We start from the raw sequence: 25,470 nt of genomic DNA, 5'->3' as shown, positions 1-25,470 counted from the left end.
TGGTAACTGATGATGGGCTGACAGTGAATATTGGAAATGGGCAAACACTGAATAATTATTATAATGCTCCACTTGAACCTGAGACTAACTACTCTCTTGTGGTTGGTCTCATTGTTTACCTTGAGGTAGGCGCCCTAAATTAAAACCATTATTTTAAACAGCTTGTTTTTAATGTATTTTATAGTGTTTGATAGTTTGAAGAATTGCTTTTTTTGGATTTTGCGAGCTATTTTCAACTTATGTTAGTGAGATACTTTGAACAGTACAAAATGTTTCTAATCAATGAACTATTTCTGTTTAAAAAGATCTACAAAAAGTGCTGTATTGTTCTAAAAGTTAGAAGGCACACTTGACACTTAATGCTCTCAATAAAACCACTTTATTAAAAACTGAGAGAGACCTTGTGTGCAGCCACAAAACTAGAATTTTTTTATTTTCTAATTTATAAAAACAACAACATTTTAAAGACTCTACAGTTAGCAGTCTATTGAAACAGTTTTTTCACATTGATGAATACTCTCAGTTCATAAAAGAAGAAACCCTTTGGGGTTAAACCAGAAATGGAGCTCCTACTGGGTTTAGAGGTAGAAGCACTACACTAAACATTCAAAGCAACAGAAACTATAATATAATATATAGGCATTAAGAGGGATGATTTAGAGTGAGCATTACTACTAGAATAAAACAATTCTGTGGAAGTTGATGAGATGCTTGCTGATGCAATCTTACAAACAGTTGTTGGTTACATGATCAAAAAAGAACTCCCGCTTATCATTCTTCTAATAAGATAACTTTTGAGTGTTTTCATTATTTAAAAATAACAGTTTTACAGAACCTTTGGTCTTCTATAGAAGGTCAGACAAGCAAGGATCATATTACTATTCAACGTTTTAAAGTGGTTCCGTGTGGTTTAAAACTATTTTGCTTTGAGGAATTTCCATTTGAAAAAGACATATATATATATATATATATATATTGTAAGACTACTACACATTTAATCTTTATTATAGGAAGATGACCCACTCACTCTGCTCCTGGAGCCGGTTCAATTTTATAGTAAGTAGCTGGATAAACACAACAACGACCTGTAAACAAATTTTTTCAAGTTCTAAAAACATTAGTCATACTTTGAACAGAAAAATTCCACTTTAATAATAAAACAGTATTATTTAATAGCTGTAAATTGTCTAGCTTATCATGACAGTATACTTTTTTGCATCTATAAATGTTTGATAATGTAATGATTTTGATAATGGTTTGATGCATTTGTGCTAAGACAGTGTAAGAAACATGTTTAAATAAATTATGGCAACTCCTAACATGCCAATAAATAAACCAGTTAACTGCATTTAGTGAGCTTATGCTACATTTTATATTCACTGTTTTTATGATAGTTTTAGACTTTAAAATTGAGCAATGCATTTATAATATAACAGTTTTGTTTGGTACTTTTTAGTTGCTTGGAAAAGTGCATCTAAAGCTTGTGTTTGACAGAGAAGTGTACTAGTAGAAAATTTAATACTAATTTTACTACTTTTGAAGTCTGATTTAGAATGGGACAATAGGATATTTGATTGCTCTCTCACCATTTTCATAGATTTTTAATTATCCATAATTGTGAGGCTAATTTGCACTTTACAAGACTATTTCATTGATTAACTAATCAGCATGCTAAACTGTTGGTAACATCTGTGTTAACAGAATGAGTAAGGGTTTGACATTCACACACTGTTAAGTGAATAGCATTATATTCTGAAATACTTTAACATTGCTAATGTGGCGCATTATTAGGTGTTGTGTAGTCACTGGTTACAGCAGACTCTGATAAAATATTTGAACTCTCAGAGCTTTACAATAAGTATAGTAGTGAAAGATTATGGCCGTGCAAATCAGAATGAAGTTGCTCTAACATTTGTCATCAATTTTAGGTAAAAGGAAGCGTATCTATGCAGGTCATGTTGAGCTCAGGTGTATATTTATATATTTATTTATTACATCTCTTATTTTTATTTGGGTTTTGGGCTGCAGAGCATGATTAAAATTTTTTATCGTTGACAGTTTTTGCGCAGACAATAGAAAAATGTCAATATACTTGTCTAGATAGCTGCACAAAAATATTTATGACTAGACTCGCTGCCATTTAGCCATATAGCATCAAACTTTTGAAACTTTGGGTATCATTTTTACTTTTGAAAGATTAACTGTTTTGCTTGCAAACATGTAGTGCACAGCTGTTCATTCTCGGTAACTATGGGTGTGCATTGAGCGAATAATAATTAAAATTTCTATGAATATCTGGTTAAGCTTTAATTGCAAAAGCGATGTATTTGTGTAAGCAGATGATGACATGAAAAGTTTCTATTAATTTAACAATTAGAGAATCTATAACCTCTTACTAAACATTTGACTCTATGATAATCAATGTGGTACTTTTTAACCTGATAGCAGTATAAGTTAGTCAAAATTGGGAAACGTTTGCTTTCTGTAACAAAAAATGATAGTCTGTTGTAATAAAAAATTCCTGGTTTCTCCTGGCAAACTGCTCAACAATTGCTATACTAATGGCAAAGGCAAACACACAGTTTGTCGACAATTTTAAATAATTCAAAATCACGGTCTAATCATCATTTATCTAACTAAAAATAAACAATTAGATTGCAGTTTAAAACTGTTGCTTTTTTGTGAGCACCAGTCAATAAAAGAGAGGAAAGGTGCAGCCAAAACACTGCGTGCTCACTCAGTCAAATTCAATTTAAATATTAGGAAGGACTTAAAACTGTATTTGCCACCTTGTTATGTTAGTTGCTAAGCGGTTTGACTAAAGTGTACTATATAGCATTTTGCCTGATGTGGTATGAACAGTTTGTGTCAGTAATTGTATAAACTGTAATATTGTGGAGATAATAAAAATATATGTTTACTTTTGGGCAGTGAGCTCATGGTATGGTTCACGAATATTCAATTTGTAAACAAGCAGTTTTCAAAATCAATGAATTGCGCACTTTTGTTATAATGATAGGCCTGCACATTTAAGATGCAATACTGTTACTCATGAAAATATAGTAGGGAAACTATGTGCTCTTTTAACATGCATTCATCCACTTAGTTTGCTTTCCAGATCAGTATTCAAGGTGATTAAAAAGTGTTTTAGGCTTTTCTCTAAGTAAAACATACATGTACGTTCTCTTCATACCTATATTGATGTTGGTAGGCAGTTTGGAAATGATGTTCTACATAGGTGAACATTTTACCATTTGAATAAGTAGATCGCAGTAGGAGTTTTAAAAATTGGCTAATTCATTTGTACTACTTGCTCGGTTTTTACTAAAGATTGTCGGAATTGTCGTTGGATAGTTTAGTCGGTGTGTAACCTATATCAGTATACTTGTCAAGTATCTCTATATATTTAATGTTGGTTTTGTAGGCTATCCTAATATTGAGGTTACTGAGAAAGATCTATCTCTTTCAAAGCGTAACATTGGTATTGGTGTTGGACTATCTGTTGGGGTGATCATCATCACTGGAGCCGTTTTAATCTTTCTCTATAAAAGAAGGTGAAATGTTTAATGAATCTTTAGTAGTTTAATAATGCCTTGCTTGTTAGAGGAAATTAAAAGTAATTTCCAAAAAAAACTAATCTTAAATTTTATGTTGCTAACAAATTCATATTTTCCCTTTGATACTGAGACCTTTTTAGAGATTTATTTTATTTAGCTTTCCTATAACATAGCTGGAAATCGCTAAAGCAGAAAAATATCCATGTTGTTTGAATGCTCTTTTTTGTTTAAAGAGTTCTTTTTAATAAACGTTGTAACGTAGCATCTTGGTTTTGAGTTGAAGTTTAATAACTTTCTACTAAAAATCTTCATCCCGATTTTGAGCTGATTTCTCTCAGCTAAAACTAACAATTTGAAAGTAATGTATATGCCTCTGTATCTGCATAATGCATGTACATGCATGTAGGAAGCAAGCTGATTTACTATTTTTTACTGTAACTTCTCGTGATTAGAAATTAAAACTATTTTATACACATTTCTTTCACATATTAGTTTATAATAAACTCTATACTTATGATTACACATAGAATGCAAAAAATGTATAACTTTCAATGCAGCTTGAGTTCAAGTTATGTCCAGTTTTACACAAAAATAATTTTACGTACTTTAAAACTCAATAATTCTCCCAGAACCACATACATCAGCTTATACTCATTTCACTGTCTGAGGTAATTTTGTAGAAAATGTTGATAAAGTGTTTTGATGAACTTTTTATGACAGTTAGTGTAACAGAGGTATTGATTTCACAGCAACTGGAAAGTAAAAGTTTATATAGTTTGCTACTTTGCCTTTATTTACTTGATTAGGTTACATTCAAAGGAGAATTCTGAAACAGGTGATTTTCCCTTAAACAGAACGGATTCCCTCACTTCAAGTGTTGGGCCTCCTGTGCCTGGTAAGAGTTATTTGCTGGTTGATTATTGTTTGCTTCTGTTACTAAACTATTTATAAAAAGCAAATTTTGATGTCACTGTAACATAGAAAATAGACTAGCCATTCTCTATTTCACTGTCTTTTGTTTGGTCAACTCTTTTGTTTGGTTGTTTCTCAGAGAAAAATTAAAAATACCACAACACCATTGATAACTGCTTCATATTGGTATTCCATATAACACACTGTACTGTGTACATCTAAACCAAAAATAAATTAATAACAGTTTGTTTAATTACTTGTTGTACTGGCAGGAAGCTTCATTTGTCCTAGTAACATTACTATGGCTTGAGTGCTATAATCTTTAAAAGTTGACTTGCAACAAAGTTCACATCACAGTTATTTGATATGAAAAGATTCACCATGTCTTACTCTGCTGTGTTGAAGGTGCAAAATATGTGGAAAAGTGAGTACAAGCTCTTAAAAGCTAAAAACCGAACAGAAAATCGCAGCCCCACGAGACCGCCGTAATTTGGATTCCCTTTCCAAAACGGCTCAAATGTGATGTAGTTGTGAAAGATGATTTCTCTTTACACTTTCAGGCAACCTTATTCGGTGAAATATTTTCACAAATATACTTCACGCATTCAATAAAACTATGTCTATTGTTATTACGCGTCTATTTTATCGTCATCGTAATGTTGTCTCTTTTAGCCGTGATGTCTTATAACTTACCGTAAACATTTGTTTAATTTCTTAGCCTTGGCTTGAAGGAGTACACATCATTGTCTGAAAATCATGACGAGCCTGTTGGTCACCTATGATAATCGAAAAGTGCTGCAAAAATTAGTTGCGAAGTATTGGGTCACACAATCAGATTACGACTTGCCAATTAGACCATGCCGAAGCAAAACTGTAAAGTAGCGAGCATCTATATTTGATAAGGGGTCTTCGGTAAAACCCGAAGTGTTTATCATAAACTAGTAATACGATAAGTTTTATATTGAGCTTTGAATTGGCATTTCAATTCACGTGAGAACATCACGTGATAAGACAATAACCAAATTTCGTGGTTACATCATCGAAATAAAGAGATTCTAATCTACGGCGGCTTTTCGTTTCTGAGCTTTTAAAAGCTTGTAATCACATTTCCACATATTTGGTACTTACAACACAACAGATTAAGACATGGTGAGTCTGTTGATACCAAATAACTGTAATGTGAATTTTGTTGCAAGTCAACCTTTAACCAAAATAGATCAATAGTAGTCCCTAATGTATATGTACAAAATAGAGAGTGATGGTGAGGATGCTACCAGACTGTTTCTTCATAAGCTTGCTAATTGAAAGGTGTTTACCCATCATATATTTTTGGAACGTGAAATGCCAGGATAATCATGGTAAAAGTGCTTTGTTGGAATATTTTTTTATTGTTTTCATTTTTTCATGCAAGTAATTTATTTTCTAGTCATTACCAACATTACCACTGGGTCATGTTACTGTAAGTGTCAAAAATAGGCGTTTATATGTTATACCACAGATCATTGCTTTTCTTTGAAATTAAATGCAACTCGTTAGCAACAAACATTAAATTTCCTAATTTATCAATTGCAATTCTTAATATTGAGCCATTTTAGTGGCAACAGAAGCTCTATCCTTGACAACTAAAAATTATATCACTCGATAAGTTTGCTGTTGTGGTGAATACCAACTTGGAACTCTCTTTACAAATAGTTTTATTATGATTGATTCAGTTTATATTTGCAGGAACACCAAGGGCCAACTAGTAAACAACCAATTTCTAATACTTTGTTCAGATGCCTATTGAGTACCTCGCTGACTGGCTAGTGCAAAATATAACTCTAACGCTTTTAATATTTAAACAGCAACAATATACTTACTTTAATTGTTCTAAAATTATGTATAACCTTGCTTTTAATTATCACTTTTGACATAAACAAATATGATTCATGCAAGATAATTATTTCTTATTGAACAAAGTGACCTGAACAAAGTTGGCTAATTTGCAGTATATTTGTGTGTGAAGAAGTGAGTAACTGTTTTACTTGGTTTTATGACCTCTTTAAATTTCATGTTTCACATTGTTTATTTGATATCCAGCTACGACTCGATGCAAACATTTGGGTTTTCAGCAGATTTGCAAACTACAGTATTTAGTGTTTTTATTAAAAAAAAATAGTTTGTGTTACACTAACCTGTGATTGTCCAAAACATTGTTTTATATTATATCGGATATGTAAACACTTTATTAGAGAGATTAAATTAATTATCAAGCAGATGTCTAGATTCAAAGTAGGTCCCAGTTACTTTCAATTTTCTTACCTCTCACACTAGTTAGTATCCAACAATATACGCTAGTTGTATTTATAGCTGTGTAAAACAGTTAGCAATTATTTTTCTATAAACACAGTTTTATGTAACCGAATGTTCATGTTAACAGGTTTTTGATTAAATGTTTTTATATTATTTAATTTAAATGATGCTTTTGTTCATTGTTCTTACTTTCTTTTGGTTTTGATATTAATATTTAGTTGGTACCTAAAAGTTTATTCTGACATTGCATGCCTGAATAATATTTTTTTGTTGGCCCATCACTTTTTGGAGTAGTCATAAAGTGTTGGATACAAAGCTATTATTTTTATAATTAGTATTTTACATAAACCACAAAAATTATTCCAAATAGTTGGCATTGCCTCAAAAAACTTAACTGAAATTTTAAGCATTTGCATCTTATGAGTAACTATTTTTAATTCTGTTTAACTGTATTCGTTCACTATTGGTCTGTATTTATTATAGTGAAACCTGCAAACTTGAAGTCAAATCCTAAACCAGTTCCAGCAAACCCTACTCTTCATCCTACAAAACAAGCAATACCACTGGCTCACCTCACAGAATACATCTCAGATAAGGAAGCTATTTTCTCCGAATACAATGTAAGATTGATAGGGTTGAGTTATTTTTATTGCGGCATTTAAATGAAATGTTTTTTTAAACCCACTCACTTGCCTAGAGTTGAATATTAGTAACATCAGAACACTTGAGTAGCAGTGTGAAATGCGTGAGTAGTGGCAATGTTAATAAACCGAACACTTGTTAAGTACTAACTAGGAACAACAATTAACAATAACATGCTTGAGTTTTATTTTATTAAATTTAGGACGTTCTCCAGAAGATGCCAAAACCAACAATGGATGTAGCGCAGTTGCCAGAAAACCGTGGAAAGTGTAAATACATAAATCTCTATCCAGGTTAGTGCCTTTTGTTTTGTTGCGCTTGCTTTCGGATTTTTATGTATCAATAAACAAACGATAATTTTGAAGCCAATAATGACTGGTCTGTTTTCATACCAGTTCTCAACTATTTCAAGTGTTTTATAGTAGACACAAATGTATGCAGATATTTGTTGCCACAGGTGAAGTAAGTTTAACACACAAAATGTTAATTTTTTAAAATAATAACAGCTCTGTTAGATAGTAGATAGTAAATAAATATGCAACTAGCCAGTAGTTCATAGCTTTAAATTTTAACTCCAAGTTCAAAATTTCTAAGCACAATTTTGAGTGACAGTAATGGTAGAAAATGTTATGCACTTCTTATACTTTGAACCACCAACACCATATACCATGAGCTAAATACTTTTGTTAATTATATAAAATTTCACTAAAGCTTTTTGAGAGTTATCACCAGCAGACAGTAAATGTGATGTAAAAATGGACCAGCTGATAGTGGCGATTATATGAATATATAACTTTAAATGCGTATGAAATGTAAGAATCAAACTTACATATAAATAGTATCTTATGCAATTTATGTAGTTCAAATTAGAGTAGTTTCATAGATCTGTCACTACCACCAATTATACAGCATTCCTATCTCTTTGATGTAATATTTTTACGACAACACAAACACCTGTTATTTATAATCGCTTTTTTGATTTGTTCTCTTATATATTTATTTTTTAAATTTAGTATTTAACATACAGTACTTACACTGGATGATACAGAAGATGCATGCGATTAAATGTTATATATAATTGCATGAAATATTTTTATTCGGTTGTTTAAACTGTGGAACAAATTACATAAAGTGCAATGCATTGTTTTGACGGTTTGTAATTCAACAGAACCGGTCAATGTATGCTATGCAAGCACCAAAACAAATTATCTTTATGTTCTAAAATTTGACTGTATTTATTTGTTTTAGGTCTAACTTATAAAGTTAAAATTGATTTATTAAATTGACTTAAAAAAATTGAGATCAGTAAAAATTAATGTTGCCTTACTGAAAGTTTTTTTCACTAACTCTGTGAAAGAAATTTGATAAGAAATTCTAATAAATATTCGTTTTAAGAAGCTTGTGTTAATCTGTGTTAGTTTCCTTTCCGGTACTAATTCAACGCAGAACAGATATTTTGTCCACACGTTTTTTTGTTTTCCTTGTAAGGTAAAATGCTTAATTTATGTCATCTTTGATCAATTTTAGAGGATGGACACAGGGTAATCTTAGATAAGCCAGAAAGTAATGGGACAGACTTTATCAATGCTTCCTTCCTTGAAGTAAGTCATTGTTTTACCAGTGTCTCTGACACTGGTTGTAGATAGGGTTTTATTACAGTGCCTAGCCCTTTCACATGCACATATCATTTCAGCTCTATATTATTTAGAAACATGCAGCTCGACCCTTGCCAATGCTAAACAAGAGACAATGAATACCTGTATGGCCAGTCCATGTTGTGGAGTAGTCAATGGCTAAAATAAACATTTTCCCTTGTAGGGTTACGATGAGGGGGAGCTGTTCATAGCTGCGCAAGGTTGGTAGCTATGCAAATAATTATAAACTGTGTTATTTAAAAGTAGGATCCAGCTCCACTTGTTTTTATGCGAAACACATGTTAAGGTTTGGTGTTTAAATACAGTGTCTTATATTTTCTTGGCATTATGACCACTATTTTTCAAAAAGTTCACAAAACCGTGCAAATGGCTACAATATACCCTTTCAATAGTACATTAAAACTATTTAAGCAAAGCAATATTTAAGTTTTTTTGCTCAACTACACAACATTCGGTAGTTCTAAAGCAACTACACACAGTAATGCAAGCACTAAAAATCATAACTAAATGCTTCAAAGTGGATACATCATGAATGACCTAACAGAAGACCGTTTGTATACCAGTGTTGAAAATAATTCAACATATGAGCAACATGTTAGGTACGTCAGGTGTAAAACTAATTTATTAGTTTGCACACACCATGCTCTAACATTGGCTAAAAACATTTACCTTTCCTTTTTCAGGGCCTCTGAAAACTACAATCAATGACTTTTGGTTGATGATCTTCCAGCAAAGACCAAAGGCTATAGTGATGGTTACAAACATTATTGAGATGGGCAGGGTAAGTAGGATATAGCACCCTCTCACTCAAGTGATAAATTGTAGCAGCATAATTTTTAGTTTCATGGCTAAAACTGTTAACTTATAGAAAATACACGTATATCAGATATGTGGAGCTTATAAAGTTGGTAGTTAGACTAATTGGTTGCATTTCGACACACATCACCTTTTAACATTGTTCAAGCAGTAAGTGTTTGGCTCAGACGATTTTACCATTTATTTAAATTTATTGTTAATAGCTTGAGAAACTGTTTCATATTTCATGTTGCAAGATTTTTACATCTATGTTAGCTGTCATGTCAAACAATCATAGACTTCCTGTTTCTGGCTGTGATTTCTAAAATATGTTCAACTTGAGTCAGGGGGATAACTCCCTTTAAACGTTTTGAGCAAAATCATATTACTCTTCTGTCACACATACGTAATACTTTCGATGTAATATGCTATTAAGCTATATAATGTTTTGTGTGCCAGAGCGACAAGCTACCATTTCTGAATCTGTTTGCAAAATGCTAAGAAACACTCAGTATATTCTTGTGTCTCGCTATTTTTTTTCAGCACAAGTGTGAACAGTACTGGCCAGATGATGTAGGTGGTGTGATGAAGTTTAGAAACATCAAGGTGACACTCACTACCCGTGATATTTGGGCTGATTTTGTAGTCAGGTCTCTCTCTGTTACAAAGGTAATTGTGAGATACTAATAAACATTGTACAGTTAAAACTATTGCAGCATAAATCTGTTACCACAGTAATTATGAGATACCAATATTCAGCTAGAATTATTGCAACATAAAAACTAGCTGTCCAGACTTTGTTAAACATATAATACTGACAATATTTTGTGAAGCTGCTGTATAGTTCCGATAGACTAAAAAACCTTATTGCCTAAGTATCAATAAGTGACCTTATAGATCAATGGAGTTCCGAGTCTAAGTGCAACTGATAAGTGTTGTGAACAATTTCTTATTTTCTATAGGGAGGTGAAACATTTAAAACCAAGCAGTTTCATTACACTTCCTGGCCAGATCATGGTGTGCCGGCAGAGATGAGTCCGTATGTGGCTTTCTACAAAAAAGTCAAAGAAGGTACTCAGCATCTCACCGGACCCATGCTTGTTCACTGCAGGTAATATTGTTTTTAAGGGTTTGTCCACCGCCAGTTAGCTGTTTTGTGACTGTTTTAGACTGTCATTGTCTGTTGTGTTACAAAACTTTGTGCTGATAATGCTCTCAAGCACACAATTATTTTAGTACGCTTTGACAAAGAAAACTTTTTAAAAGACTTTTTTGACTTGTAACGTTAGATTATTTAGTTTTAAATACATTTAACTTGATTGTAAAACACTTCAGTGCAATTAAAGAACTTTAAATCAGGTATAGTTCTGTATTGCTTGAGCATGGTTTAGAGAAGCATTTTAAAAATTTGTAATCAGTTGGTGCTATTTTTTTCCTTTCAAATATCAAAAGATGTATGCAAATTTACTAAATTTTTTAAGCAACATTTTGTTTTTGTGGCCATGTTCTGTCTATTTTGGATCAGCACATTTCGAATAAATCAATTTAATTTTTATGGCTGAACATGCGAAAGCTTTAAGTAGACTTGCAATGTTCTCAACAGTTTTTCGGTGAGAGAAACCTAACATGTTAATCTTGTTTTAGCGCTGGAGTTGGACGAACTGGTACTTTTATATCCTGCTGGAATTTATTGAAGGAGGCAAAGAAGACACAAGAAGTAGATTTACTGGGATGTGTGGCAGCTATGAGACTGAGACGGCCATGCATGGTGCAAGTCAAGGTCAGTGTATAGATCTTCAATTCAATAGTTGAGTGCACTTCATCATTATGCTACTGACCTTTTGCAGACTGTTGTACACGTAGATATATTTGTGTAGAGTTTGTTAGTGTGCTGTTCACAATCCCTGTCTATTTGGGAAGATACTAGTTCAGTATTGAATAGCTCCTTATTTACGGATGTTGATGCATGTTGGTTTTATTGTATGATTATGTCAAATAAGAATGCCTAAACATTTCAGTCTTAACGTAGCTGTGTCAAAGGTCAAACATTATTAAAATTTTGATACCCTGGTACTCCCCTTATGAAATAGGTTTTTTCTTCTACAGCAGACCTTGTTTAAGTTGTGGTAACTAGCAATTGCACAACACTTTATTATCTTTACTGTTATTTTTTCTGTCAAAATTTATGGCTGTCATGTTATAATCTATTTACAGTTTAATGAGAGATTTGTACAGAAGTAAACTGTTCATCAAACTGAAAATGAAAATGTCACCAAAATAGATTAATGTCATGGAGATATAGCTCTGTTTATATATAACTTTAATAGTAGTTATTTGTGAATACACACTGTTGGTGTATTTAGAGGAATTCAAAAAGTGATTTTGTGTAAAAAGAATATTTTCTAAGTACTACCCAAAAAAATTTTTCTTTGCTACAAATAACTGTTTATACAGTTTGAATATTAATGACTTTTATCATAGCCTGTTTAACCTGTCTTTACTCTTTCATTGAAAGTTTAATATGAAAACAAATATCAAAACCTTTTTCAACGGATTTTCTGATCCTCGTTTCAATTATTAGTAGCAGTTCACAGATTTTAATTTATTTTTGGTTTTTCAGTGACGCATATTTTAAGTAACATTCTACAAAGTGACTGGCGGCAACTCATAAACCTTTAATCATAACAAACAAAGTCTGTATAAACATATGTCTGTTCCAATGACATAAGCAAAAATATTTTGTATGGCTTTGAACAAACCTTATCACGAATATGGTAACCACACGTATTCTATTGCCTTTACTCGGACAGTACTACTTTTTTCACTTTCTTTTTTTTCTATAGTGTTGGAACAAAGCCAACATTATTTTACCAATTGCTAATCAATCATTATTGAGTTATCAAAGAGACAACAAAATTTGTTAAAGAAATCCAAAATTCGATTAGACAGAACTTCCTTTTTTCACTTGTATGGAGTCAGTATAACTACATGGCTAACCCTAAGGATAAATCAAACACTCTGCAATTGCTATCAGATATAGCAAAGCTAGCATCAGCAAACCTTTGAGCCCAATTGATAGAGCTAAAAGCCTTTCACTGAATGCCTCAGAGTTTAATGCTTCTGATTACTTTTAATAACCCTTAGAGGAAACTTAAACCATAACTGTAACATACAACTTTTGTGGTATTTTCTAGGTAAACTAGACACGGTGATTCAAATTTTATACTCAAAATAAATATTGTCCACTAACCTTCAAAGTCATGAAAACATTTTTAAAGCGTTTCAATATTCGTCTCGAAAACAACACAACCGGCATAACAAGCTTCGCCCATAAATATTCGACGTAGCCTAGCTTTTTAGGAACGGAAGTTAAGGATGTTTAGTCCAATTTAGAACAATAGATATGGGTGTCTTAAAACCCATTATTATCTAAATTCAGCCTTTAAAATATTCTCAGTCTTTTATGGAAAGTAAATAAACTGTTTAAAATCGCTCGTAGCTTGTTACATGATATTTAACAGGCTGAACGCCAGAATGAGTGAGCTCAAAAAAGTGTGGTTTTTGCACAAGTTAGCGTTGTCATCGTGCTTTTGTAAGCTCATTTTTAAATATGCAATGTTAAATGGCCTATCTATTTTTAGAAAACACTGAGATTATTTTGAAGGCTGAATTTAGATAATAATGGGTTTTAAGATACCCATATCTTTCTTTCTAAATTGGACTAAACATCATAAACTTCCATTCCTACAAAGCTAGGTTACGTCACGTATTTATGGGCAGAGCATGTTGTGCCGATCGTGTTGTTTTCGAGACCGATATTAAAACGCTGTAAAAAAGGCTTCATTACTCTGAAAGTTAGTAGACCAATCTTTATTTTGAGTACAAAATCAGAATCAGCGTGTCTGATTTGTGTAGTTAATACAATAAAAGTTGTATGTGCCAGTTATGGTTTATGCTCTCTTATGAAAAATGCAAATTTGTCATTCCACCTTTGTCCAGCTCTGTCCTGTTTTCAGACAGCCTTCTAAATTGAAAAACATAATCAACATTTATTATTACATGTATGTATATAGTCGCTTTTCTGTTCTGTTCTTTTGTACATTGTCTCTCCATTTTGGAAGAAATGCTTTGATGTCGTGTTAATAATATTGTTCTCTGTTTTAGAGAAATAAAACTTACTCCATGTTGTCATGTTAGTCAGTTTTGGTCTGCTTGTCCATAAATAGCAAATATTCATGGCTGCGAGAACGCATATCTATACTGTAGTGTTTATCCATGTCTATTTAACAGGCTTCCTCTTTATGTGTTTACAAGCTTTAAAAGATGCTCTTTTAAAAGTTTGAGGAATACTTTATAGAACCATCTAACAACTTAATTATACAAAAAGCACTTTTTTACATATTAAATTTTAATCATTCACATTGTAGATCTATTTCAATATTTATGATCACAATCTTATATAGGTTTTCAAATAACTATACTTACTAAAACTGTTGTGGGAGTATTTCGGAGTTTCAGTTTTGAGTAGCAAACATTGTGTAGTCATTAGTGCGTGAGCAGAGATGTGTGTCTCTTAGAGATCAAGTATTTTTGCTTTGTTCACTGCAAGTAAAGTTTGTTAATTTTTAAAAGGATTTTTTGCATAAACATTATCCCTACGATCTCAGTACTTACATCTCAACCCAGTGGCAAGGGGACAGCAACAGTTTTAGCCAGCCAAGTTGCATAAAGCAACTGAAGGTTGTACGCCATATATTTGTCATCACTGGTGACCTTCTTAGGAATTGAAACCCAACTTGCTGTTCACAAGTCATGCTTTTTAGACTACTAATCAACAGCTGTAACATTCTACTGAAGATGTTCAGTTGTTCACAATCACGGATGATTAAAAATAGACTTATTTTGAGAGACCTTTAAATATTTGGTGGTTAGACTAGTTTTCTGGCCATGTTTATATTTACACTTATTCAATGGTTTTTACAGGAGCAATACTACTTCCTTCACTGCGTGGTCGATGAGATTCTTAAAACTGAGATGTTTCCATGTGCTCCACTGTGTACAGCGGCTAAAATCAATTTCTATTACGAACAAAACGGAGGAGCTAATGACACCATCACTGCTGAGTTTAAGGTTATTTTATGTGTATAAACTTTCACATTTAACTATCTGAGCATAAACAATGCTGACAAAGTAAACAGGTGTGTGATATTTATTTTTTTACTGCCTATTATGATAACCGATAATCATAGTCTACTTTATATCTTTTTAGTTGTCAAACCTGCGCATGAAATGCGCACAAATTGATAGGTAGTTCAATATATTCAGGATTTTTGAGTTTTTACAAAAATCAAGTTCACATACCAGATTTTAATGCAAATCTTTTCCTAGAAAATTCTTTTTAAATCACATTGATTAAGCGCTGATACAAAGAAATTTGTACAGAGATTACTAATTTAAAACCAACTGTTCAAATGTTCTTATTATTACAGACCATCCTGGTAGTTTTTACAAAGATCTTTGAGTTTTTTTAGTTTATAAGAACATGTTTCTATTTTTAACCTATTCCGAATATCTGCTAAAACTTCAAGCCATCATATGACATACTACCATATATGTCTAGCAACTCACGTGATAACCTCTTTAAGAATAGAGGTTGTTTTTTTTGTAACGTCATAGACTGAGTTTTACTGGTCTACCTGCGCTAAATCTTTAAGGTTTATCTATGAGCTCTTTGAAAGAAGCAGCTTTGCTTGAACAAGGTTTCATTACTATTACATTGTGGTGTCTTACCAACAGTACAATATTGCTGGAAGCAAAACTAAAAAAAATTAGAAAAGTTCTTTATCATTTTTTTAAGTTAATAAAGTTTGAAAAAGCAGTAGTCAAAAAAATAGTAGTTTTTGTAATAACGCTCTCTAAAAGACATAGTATTGCATAAAGAAGGCTCTATCACACTTTGGTGTCTTACAGACAGTAAGATTAGGATAAATGTAAAGAAGGGAAAAACAGAAAAATTGTTGCTTGTTTTGTATAGAAATTATTAAGGTTTGAACAACCAGTAACCAGTAAAAAACAAATTTAATTTGTTTATCTACTTATAATATGACTTTACATAAGCATCAAATGTCTGTGTATTTAGAATACTCCCAAACTAGCAAAGCTAATCAAAAATCTGACTTGTGAAATCTCCTCAATATCCTCATATATACAGCCCAGTGTTCAACATAACTGAATAAAAGATTTTGATACAATGATTAAAGAAGAGCATATTGTCTAAGACACAGTAACATAAAATAAAGTTTTATACTAAAATATAGACTATTATGTGTTTTTTATATTGCTAGCACACCGTTAAGTTTGATAACATATGTATGTAGATCATGTGTCAACTGAGCAATGAGCTCACGTGCTACGATATTAAAACTAAAACTAGTGCAAAAAATGTATTTGGTCTGTCACAATCATGTTATCTGTATGTTTGCTTATAAAACTCGGCTCTCTCATTAACTAGCAATGCAAGCATACTATTTATTTTAGAGATAATCTTTCATTGCAATGTTGAAATAATGCAAGATCTGCTCAAAATAGTGTCAATATTTTCATCAATTTTATTTTGCCCAATATGCTATTGGTTTTGACATCTGCTAAATTTTTCATTTATTTTTTGTTTTTAAATATTGACAGCAAAATCAAAGCCAGGTCAGCTAGGGTTTGCTAAAACCCTTGCTAAAATCACAACTCTCTCACACATTCAGCAAAAAAGAAAGTTTACAACTCTTCATATACCTGCTCTTTTTATGGGAGGATATGAATATAAAAGCTCCAAAGATTTTTTTTGGATAGCCTCGCCAATTTATTGACTCACATAAAGCCTATTGTCTGTTCATTGCTTAGACTCTCAATGTGGTTATCCTTTATTTACTGAACATCTGTTTGTGGATTTTGTCCATTTTTGGTCTTAGAAATTATTAAGTTACATGTATGTCTCTGGTTTTGGATTTAACTAAAAATTAAAAGTACAACATTTTGATCTCTTTAATAATGCATAAATATCACTATTGACGAGACAATTTCTTTCAAAACTAGCAAAATTTTGAGTATGTTTTTTTGTAGTTTTCTTGACTCTCTAGTCTGACGATTGTTTGCTGTTGCAGTTTGTTTATTGTAAGTTGAAGTCAATTATTATAGAGGATAGATATGAGGTTAACAGATATGGGTGAGAGAAGCCTGTCTGGCATGGAAGATGAGAATAGAAACAAGAACCGTTCTATGGAAGTTCTACCAGGTCGGTTGCACAATGAGTGCATCGAAATGTTAAAAATTAATTTTCTAAATGCCCACAGAGTAAAGGTGTAAACATTTGAAGCGACTGAACTGGTTTAATTTGTAAGTATCATGGAATGGTATGAATGTCTCGACAGATTCATATTTGCGCTTTCGCAATGTTAAATCATGAGGTAGCATTGTCTTTGTCATTATTTTCCTGCGTCTCTAATACAAAAATGAGTTTAGTTCACAATACACTGACTTTATTTACGTCGAGTTTGGATCAAAAGCTAAATATAAAACCAACTAGGTAAATTGGATTTTATATAAATGATATCTAGCTTTTTGAGTTACTAGTTATGGTAATGGAGGGGAGCTATTTACTACTTTATCGTGGTTACTTTAATCCTAGTTACAACATAGCCATCATGAAACATGTTGCAAAACAGAAACTTCATTAACTAAGAGAGTGTCATTCCAGTTTACAGCCAGCTTTTACTTTGAAAAAGCTAGGCTAGCTAGTGTTCACTGGGTTCAAACATTTGACAATAAGCCGTGTTTGCCGGAATGTATAAATTGAAGTTGCATTTACTGACAAAATAAATGATTTTGCTTGTATTTTACTTGCACCTGGTGTATTGTTGAACTTGTGTGTTGTGCTTGGAGCATTGTGTGGACAGCGTTATGCTGGCATGCAACTCGCTTCATGTGCTTTAGCAATTGTTTTTTACTAATATTATTATGCTTCTTGCAGTTTGTGAATTAATATTTGACAGGTGGATAGAGATTATTGACATCTTACATTCTATATGCTCAATATAATAAATAGTTTTATACAAGACTCACCTGAATTAGTGAAATAATTGTGAAGTTTTATTTTTTATTGGTGGAGATATATGTCACTTTAAAACTACTTTTTTTAAACAGAAAGTGTTAGTTTAAAGCTTTTAATCCAGTATATTATGATATAAAATATTCTCAACACAAACATACAGACACTTCATGGTTAGTGGTGGCGCTATGCTTTAACTTTTTGTTGAAGGCATAAACTCTTTGACGGGCCAGAACTTCTGCTAGATTGTTATCAGCCCAAAGTTACCCCTTAACATAGCAAAATAAAAAGTATTGTGTGATAAATCAATGTTAATCCAGTCCAATTCTCATATCACTGGTTCATACAAGCTTACTAGCTGCCTCGTTGTGTTGTAGATAAAAGTCACTGCGTTTACATAAACCAGGGAGAGTACATAAATGCTGTACTTCTTGATGTGAGTATCATCATTGTATTTATAGTATAAAATGTTTGTTTGGTTATGCTAGCATTTTTAAAAGTAGCATAACCAAAATTTAAACTTACTTCTTCATTCAGGGCTACCAGCTTGCAAGACAAATTGTTTGCACTCAGTTGCCGCTAGCAAACACAGTTGCTGATTTCTGGAGAATGGTGGAAGAACAGGAAATCAAGATAGTGGTTCAACTTGAGCAACAGGTAGGTCATAAAGTTTACCTCTCTATATTTCACATCGATCTATGCTGTTCATTCTCATAAAATAAGTTGAAAAGCAGAGATAACTTTTGTCTAATAAGTTCAATTTTATGCTAGGACACAGACTTTTATCCTGGTGTTGGTGATGAGCCCATGATCTTCGCTAACTACAAGATATCTCGACTGGCCACAGAGACAAATGAATATTTGAGTTTCATTTCGTTGGCCATCACTTGTACATCCATTAATCAGGTAGTGTTAATAAGCTTAAAGTAGTGTGTTTGTCCATCATGTGGTGGATTCATTTGTTATGTTTGGTTGATAGAATGAAATAAGATGTTGCTATATGAGCTAGTATCATTTGTAGTTATAAACTACCAACTAAATATTCAGGAGCTGCCATGCAGTCAGATACCCATTGACTATATTGTTTTGAATACTTTATTTAAAGATTGTAAAACAATATAGTCAACGGGTATTCTTTAAACTCTTTATTTTTGCTATTCGCTTATAGATCACTGAACGTTTGTTTTCTGTTGTACTTTGCACCTACCTTAAGTTGATGTCTCGTATGGTTCGAACTATATCATCAGCTTCATGCTATATTCAGACAAAGACAGTGTCCTTATTGCTGACGAGAGAATGGAACAAGCATGGAGACATCAATGAGTTTCCTAACCATGCTGCTCTATTTCACCACTTTGAGGCAGTGGAAAGGCTGCGAAGGCAAAATAGAGATGGAAAGTTTTGCGTGATGGACATGTATGTATACTTACATTTATATGTACTTTCTACCATTTTATGGTTTATAGCTATATATTTAATAAAATGTTAGAATTTTATGGAATATTTTTTGCACTGGCCAAGTCGCAGTTGAACAATCTTACCGTAAGAGAAAGCATATTGGTTGCTCTAATGACAATGAAAACTGTTTTTTATGAGTTGCTGGTATGGCTGTAGCAAACTTTGAGCAAAAATAAAAAAGAAACAGTGAACTGAATGGTTCTGAAGGAACTTTCTAAGAAAGAAGTCTTTTAGATCATTGTTTTTAAGCTAACAAAGGTTTCCTAGTTAAGGCAGATATTGAACTTGTTTTAAACAGATACAAATTACTGTATGAGGATTTTGTGTGTTTTTCTTTCATCTTGCCAATGTTGTCGAAGAAGCAGTTCTGCTATTTTTGTCTTCTAATTTCTAAGCTTCATGGCAGACAATGATTTTGAGCATTAAATATTTCTACTTTTTAAATATAGTATCCTGGAATTATCAAGCCAACAATTTTATACCTTACTGGTTCCGGTTTGTGTTAGCTCATATTATTTGGTAGAGTAGATAATTCATAAAACAGCTACAGCTCACTGCTACTGTACTTCTACTTGCATATAATTATGCCTGAACAACCAATTGTTTCAGGCTTGGAACAACAAGGTGTGGCCTTTTTGTAACTGCATGCAATGCCCTGGATAAGCTCAAAACTGAACAGGAAGTGGACCTCTACAATACAGTGCTCATGGCTAGGTGCAGGAGAAGACAATTCATCTCTACTATTGTAAGCTCATATTCAGTTATTTTTTTCATAAGTTACCTGCTGCATTTGGTAATGCTTTCATTTCAGCTAAATAACTTACTCAATACATAAATTATCTTGATTAGTTGACATTTGTCATCACTTGTATTTTATACCTTGAATTGAAAATAAATTTGAAAACATGGAGTTACATTGTAAATACCACCACATGTTTGAATTACTAAGGCTTTGAGTAGAGAGAATTGGTCACTGCTGGTGAAATGCTTATGTGAAAATTATTTGATACATTTTAAATAATCAAACTCTCAAAGTGTAGCTAATCACAAAAGGACTCAGTAGTTTTATATTTTTAAATACTAACATTTGGAATAGCAGTAACCATAGAGACACCAAACAAGAACTGTACTTTTTATTGAATACTATCAATACAAGGCGTGACATGGACAACACCTTGCAAATAATATTTTTCTCCAATTTCTATGAAATTATGAACACACTTAAACGTATGGTTGACATTCACATTTTTACTATTTATAGTACATTGTAAATTGTATAATACATGTATATTATTCATGATATTTTGTGTTCACACAAAGCAATAATTATGTATTATTGAAGTTATAGAAAGTACAGCTAATCGATACTGCTAAGAACAAGGCAGCATTAAAACCAGCCCTAAACGTGTGCTAGTAATTTTAATTTCATTTTCAAACCAGATGATTATTTTTTTCAGGAAGAGTATACTTTCCTGTATGACTTCCTCAAGTACTTTACAGAGTCTTTCTCAGACTATGCCAACTTTAAGTAATAAGTGAGAGCTCATTGGCAGTTTCATGCCATAAACTACCATACCTGTTGTCTACCTTATCATCTATAGCCAACAGGTTTTATATGATATTAACATTCACCGTTGTCCCTCATGTCTGACCTTTATTGTTCTTTATTACCCCAAGGTTTGTCTGCTTTATAATACATAGTATACAATAACCATTTATTGATTTCATTACCAGATCTACTACAGAGCGGGTGATCATAATACAGGCTTTGATTGTGTATAATAATAGTTTGATGTTTCTAGTGAGCCAATACATATTAAACCTTTGCTGTATTTCATACCCTTTTTTCATTTTCTGTCTGGCTCACTTTTATATTAACCCTTCTGTTACTTACTACTAATAAAAGTATACCTTAAAAAGACTGAGTGAGTAATTTGTTACATACATGCAAATCACGACTATTTATGAATGCAATGATTAATGTTTTGCAATTCTACAAAATTATGAGCTCAGAAATGACCAAGGTATTGCCAAGAAACTGTATTCAAGTATAAAACACATTATTCAACTGCAGCCTGAAGCACCAAAAACAATTGAAGTTTTTAAATTTCTAAACTATTTTAAATATCATTATTGCATTCTAAGTATGACAGATTTGTTTTGAATCCAAGATTCGAATCCAAGTCTAGGAAGGCCTTATGTATATTTTGAATCATGAAAACATAAAAAGGAAGAGCAACAAATTTAGTATGTTTGTAACCAGCAAGGCTAGCGGAATAAAATCACATCATCGGGCCCATACACGGAGCTGCTGCTGCTGGCTAGCTTGTAATCTAGACAGAGGTTCTTGGCCAGCTTTATTTTGACTGTCTCCCATCAATTAATTCATGACAGATGTAGCATGGCAGGAGTCAAAGTTTCTCTTTATATTTGACCGTTTCATCAACAAATTTTTATCATTGCATATTAGACACACTGCAGAACCAGCTCTTTTTACAAAGGCAAATTCTTCCGTTCAATCTTGCTAAAATGTGTGATACTCGTCTTTTGTTCTTTTAGCCATCTTTAGATTTGAAGGGTTTTACCTTTTGATCTAAAAATGACTTGTGTGGTCTCTGTGCGGCCTGAGTAGAGCCGAGTACAGAAATCATTGTGTGGTCTCTGTGCGGCCTGAGTAGAGCGGAGTACAGAAATCATTAAAAACTTTTTGCTGCATGCCGCATCAAAAGGTTGTAAATAAAGATTTATTTTTATCAAATGAACATTATTTTTATTTGGTCTATTGTTACTGTGTTTTCAGCATTATTTGTATTACTAGCTGCATTACCCGTGTTCGGGAACAGATTTACGTAAATCAATAGTTTTATTTAGAGTTGTCTTTCATACCGTAAAACAACTCCAAATATGCAATCTACTGAAATTTTTGTGCTGATCTGACTGCATAAACATATGCAGTTGTACATGTCAATAATGTTGGAGAGACCAATGGAAATATGCAATGTGTTTTACAGCTAGTCTACAATGCATCAGTCTCGAACCACTCAAACCGGAGTTGTTCTAATTTTGTACACAACTGATAATGAAAATGACATTGCTAGGCAAACTGACATTCTTCAAACTGGCAGTACTGAGAAGTTTTACATATTTTAAGAAATTCTAGAAAATATTTTGCTATTGCACTGCTTAGCTATCGCCAGCATTTATTGAATTGAGACTTCTGCATGCTTGAAACACTAATCATGGCTCACCAGTTCTTCGTCTATAGCCTGTGTTTTGACATTGTATATACCAACTGTGCAGCAGTAATGCGGTTGTTGATAAATTTATTATCAATAAAATCTACTATATAAACTACATATATGGCCTCTCGCCTTTCCAACTTTCCAACGTAAGGCATTACATTTGGAGCATTTTTGGACATTCGTCCCATAAAAAAATTCAACCCTATACTGTGTTGCAGGACTGTAGTCAAGTGCAAAGTTTTCTGTCCATAAACGGCGCCTGGTAGCAGCTGCTGTAGTTGTGCATCTCGCTGTTGTCGCCATTTCATCCGCTCTGAAAATTCAGCTTGCCGAGCAGCTGTTGTAGCTAGTGCATCATGTTCTTGTCGCCGCTGCATCTGCTCGGAGGTTTCTGCACATCTGGCCGATGTAGCGGCTGCTCTGAGCCGTTTGAGTTACTGCTGGGGTCGGTTTAGTAGTCTCTGCACTTTTAGTGGCTGCAGCATCTATTCTGGCCTGCTCCCGATGTACCCGTGTTTGTTCGACGGTTTCTGCTCTTCTAGCAGCTGCAGCAGCAGTTCCGTTTCGTTGTGGGCGTAGCTGCGTTTGCTCTGCAGTTTCTGCTCGTCTTGCTGCTGCTTCGCAAATTCGATCTCTCTCTACGGGAATCAATCTGTTTTTGCGTTTGGGAAATAGGCTTTTTGGAAGGCATTGTACTGCTTCAAGCATTTCTAACATCGAATGAGATGGTGTGCTTTTTGTAATATACGCTGCTCGCTTTCTTCTCACCGCTGCCTATCGCCAGGCTCGGAGTGCCCGTGCAAGTTCTGTAGTTTCTGTAGTTCTCGTAGCTGGAAAAAAAAGTAAAAGTAACTCAGCTGCGGAAGGAAATGAACATGTTTATTATCACAAACAGTCGCAAATCCAACGTTTTCAACCCTTTCACTGAAGTAGACTCCCTCATGCGTTTTCTATGGTCGACCGCCATAGACACATTTTTGCGACTTTCCCAGCAATTGCTAGTAACTGAATTTCATTATTCGTTGATAACATAACTAACGATTTTTAAAACTTGTATGAAGTGACAGTGTTGTCCAAAGATTTCTCTATAAAATTAGCCTAAAACTTAATTTTAATTCTTTGTTTGAGAATTTCCAACTTAACCACTTCGGGTGCATGCACTGCTATAGCGGCTTCGAGTATATTCTTTTCAAGTTCATTAGCCAGTTTTTAGGCTTTGTGTAGTTGCATTACTCATCCATCTATATTTAGAGCCTGCTTACAGTTACACTCTATCTACAAAGCTAAGCATGACCTTCAGACATGTTTGCAGACATCGGACTGGTCAAACAGCTATGGTCAAATGAAAGAATTTCGAGTAATTTGGGTTCAAAGTTAGTAACAACGCGTAGTAGTTAGTAGTTGAAGCGTATAGGCTTCAATTCAGCGATAGAAATGGCAGACTTCCAGTAGAGTGGTGACGAAGATAAGTTAACAGCTATGGAAGAGACTGTAGATTGCATTGTATACACAGTATGTTTTAATTGTTTGTTATTATATATAGTTTTATACATTTTCATGCTACCCTTATTAGTCAAAAATGTTCGTAGAACACAAATTTTAATAAAACTGCTATTTCATGCTACTTTCAATATTTATTATTTTTAATTTTTGAAATAAAGATAATACGATCAGATACAGAATTTTCTTTGCTTTCCAAAAGTATAGGTGTTCTATGTAAAAATGTGAGTGCTTCTACGGTTAAAATGACTTTTGTTGACCCATGTCATAATCTGTAGAGCATCATGATTTAATTGTACCTGAACTCGAAATTGGATTATGCAATTGTACCCGAAGTGGTTAAAACAACCATTTTTGAGTAAGTTTTGAAAATGCCATCGAGTTAGAAAACAATTACTTATGTTGATGAAATAGCTGATTCAGATTTTTGTGATTACACATATAATTAAAATAGCAATAGCAGTAATAGCAATAACATAGTAAATAGCAATAACATACAACAATACTAACCTTTTCGATGTAGAAATTTAGTAGGTAAAACGCATTAGCAGTACCCGAGCAAGTTCTGTAGTAGCTGTAGTACTCGTAGCTGGAAAAGAATAAAAGTAACTCAGAACGAAGTGAACATGTTTACTATCACAAACAGTAGCAAATCCAACGTTTCCATCCCTTTCACTGAAGTAGACTCATTTATGCGTTTTCTATGGTCGACCGCCGTAGACACATTTTGCAATTTTACCAGCAATTGCTAGTAACTGAATTTTATTATTCGTTGATAACATAACCAACGGTCTTTAAGACTTCTATAGTAGTGGCAGTGTTGTCCAAAGAATTCTCTATAAAATTAGCCTAAAATTTAATTTTAAATCTTCGTTCGAGAATTTCTAACTTAAAAACGAAGATTTTTTGTGCGAGTTCATTAAATGCGTCCGAGTTAAAAAACAAATAACTACTTATGTTGATGACACATGACAGATAATTAAAATGCACAAAATTTAGATACAACGATTTTTTGTATAGCAGTGCTTGTTAACATGTTGGCAACATGAAATATATAACCAAAACAAACAGTATAGATGGGGTTTGAAATTGAAAAAATATCGTATACATTGTGTTAAGCAATATCGGCAAAATGGCTGGCAGTAGGCCGAAAGCTAAATTTGTACACGGACGCAAGTGAGAGGTTTATGTAGGGGAAGTGTGGCAATTCATAGACAATACAACATTGATTAAGAAATACCTACCTTTTTTATGTAGAAATGTAGTAGGTGAAAACTGCGTTTTCCCGTGACCGCAAGAAATCAACGTTCGCGTGACCT

The 25,470-nt window shown here is 33.1% G+C and overlaps 2 protein-coding genes across 2 annotated transcripts in view; both read left to right on the top strand.

The window, feature by feature from the left end:
- LOC137390201 (phosphatidylinositol phosphatase PTPRQ-like) overlaps positions 1 to 7,423 on the top strand; it is a 55,690-nt gene extending 48,267 nt beyond the window's left edge. Inside the window, exons 25-27 of the mRNA XM_068076495.1 lie at positions 3,425 to 3,554; positions 4,364 to 4,452; positions 7,245 to 7,423. Of these exons, the coding sequence (XP_067932596.1) occupies positions 3,425 to 3,554; positions 4,364 to 4,452; positions 7,245 to 7,423 (398 nt within the window). The remainder of the gene's footprint in view (positions 1 to 3,424; positions 3,555 to 4,363; positions 4,453 to 7,244) is intronic.
- On the top strand, positions 9 to 21,269 carry LOC137400454 (receptor-type tyrosine-protein phosphatase alpha-like). Its single transcript, XM_068086780.1, has 20 exons — positions 9 to 125; positions 1,011 to 1,056; positions 3,425 to 3,554; positions 4,364 to 4,452; positions 7,245 to 7,381; positions 7,606 to 7,696; positions 8,931 to 9,004; positions 9,222 to 9,258; positions 9,742 to 9,839; positions 10,397 to 10,522; positions 10,816 to 10,964; positions 11,498 to 11,633; positions 14,837 to 14,983; positions 17,042 to 17,138; positions 18,329 to 18,387; positions 18,489 to 18,608; positions 18,723 to 18,857; positions 19,216 to 19,367; positions 20,019 to 20,154; positions 20,867 to 21,269. The coding sequence occupies exons 6-20, from the start codon at positions 7,621 to 7,623 to the stop codon at positions 20,939 to 20,941; spliced, it is 1,617 nt and encodes a 538-aa protein (XP_067942881.1). The 5' UTR covers positions 9 to 125; positions 1,011 to 1,056; positions 3,425 to 3,554; positions 4,364 to 4,452; positions 7,245 to 7,381; positions 7,606 to 7,620; the 3' UTR covers positions 20,942 to 21,269.
- Positions 21,270 to 25,470: the final 4,201 nt, after the last annotated feature.

Source organism: Watersipora subatra, chromosome 1 (assembly GCF_963576615.1).
Source record: "Watersipora subatra chromosome 1, tzWatSuba1.1, whole genome shotgun sequence".
NCBI classification, from domain to species: Eukaryota; Metazoa; Bryozoa; class Gymnolaemata; order Cheilostomatida; family Watersiporidae; genus Watersipora; species Watersipora subatra.
This window is presented reverse-complemented; position numbering and strand designations above follow the sequence as displayed.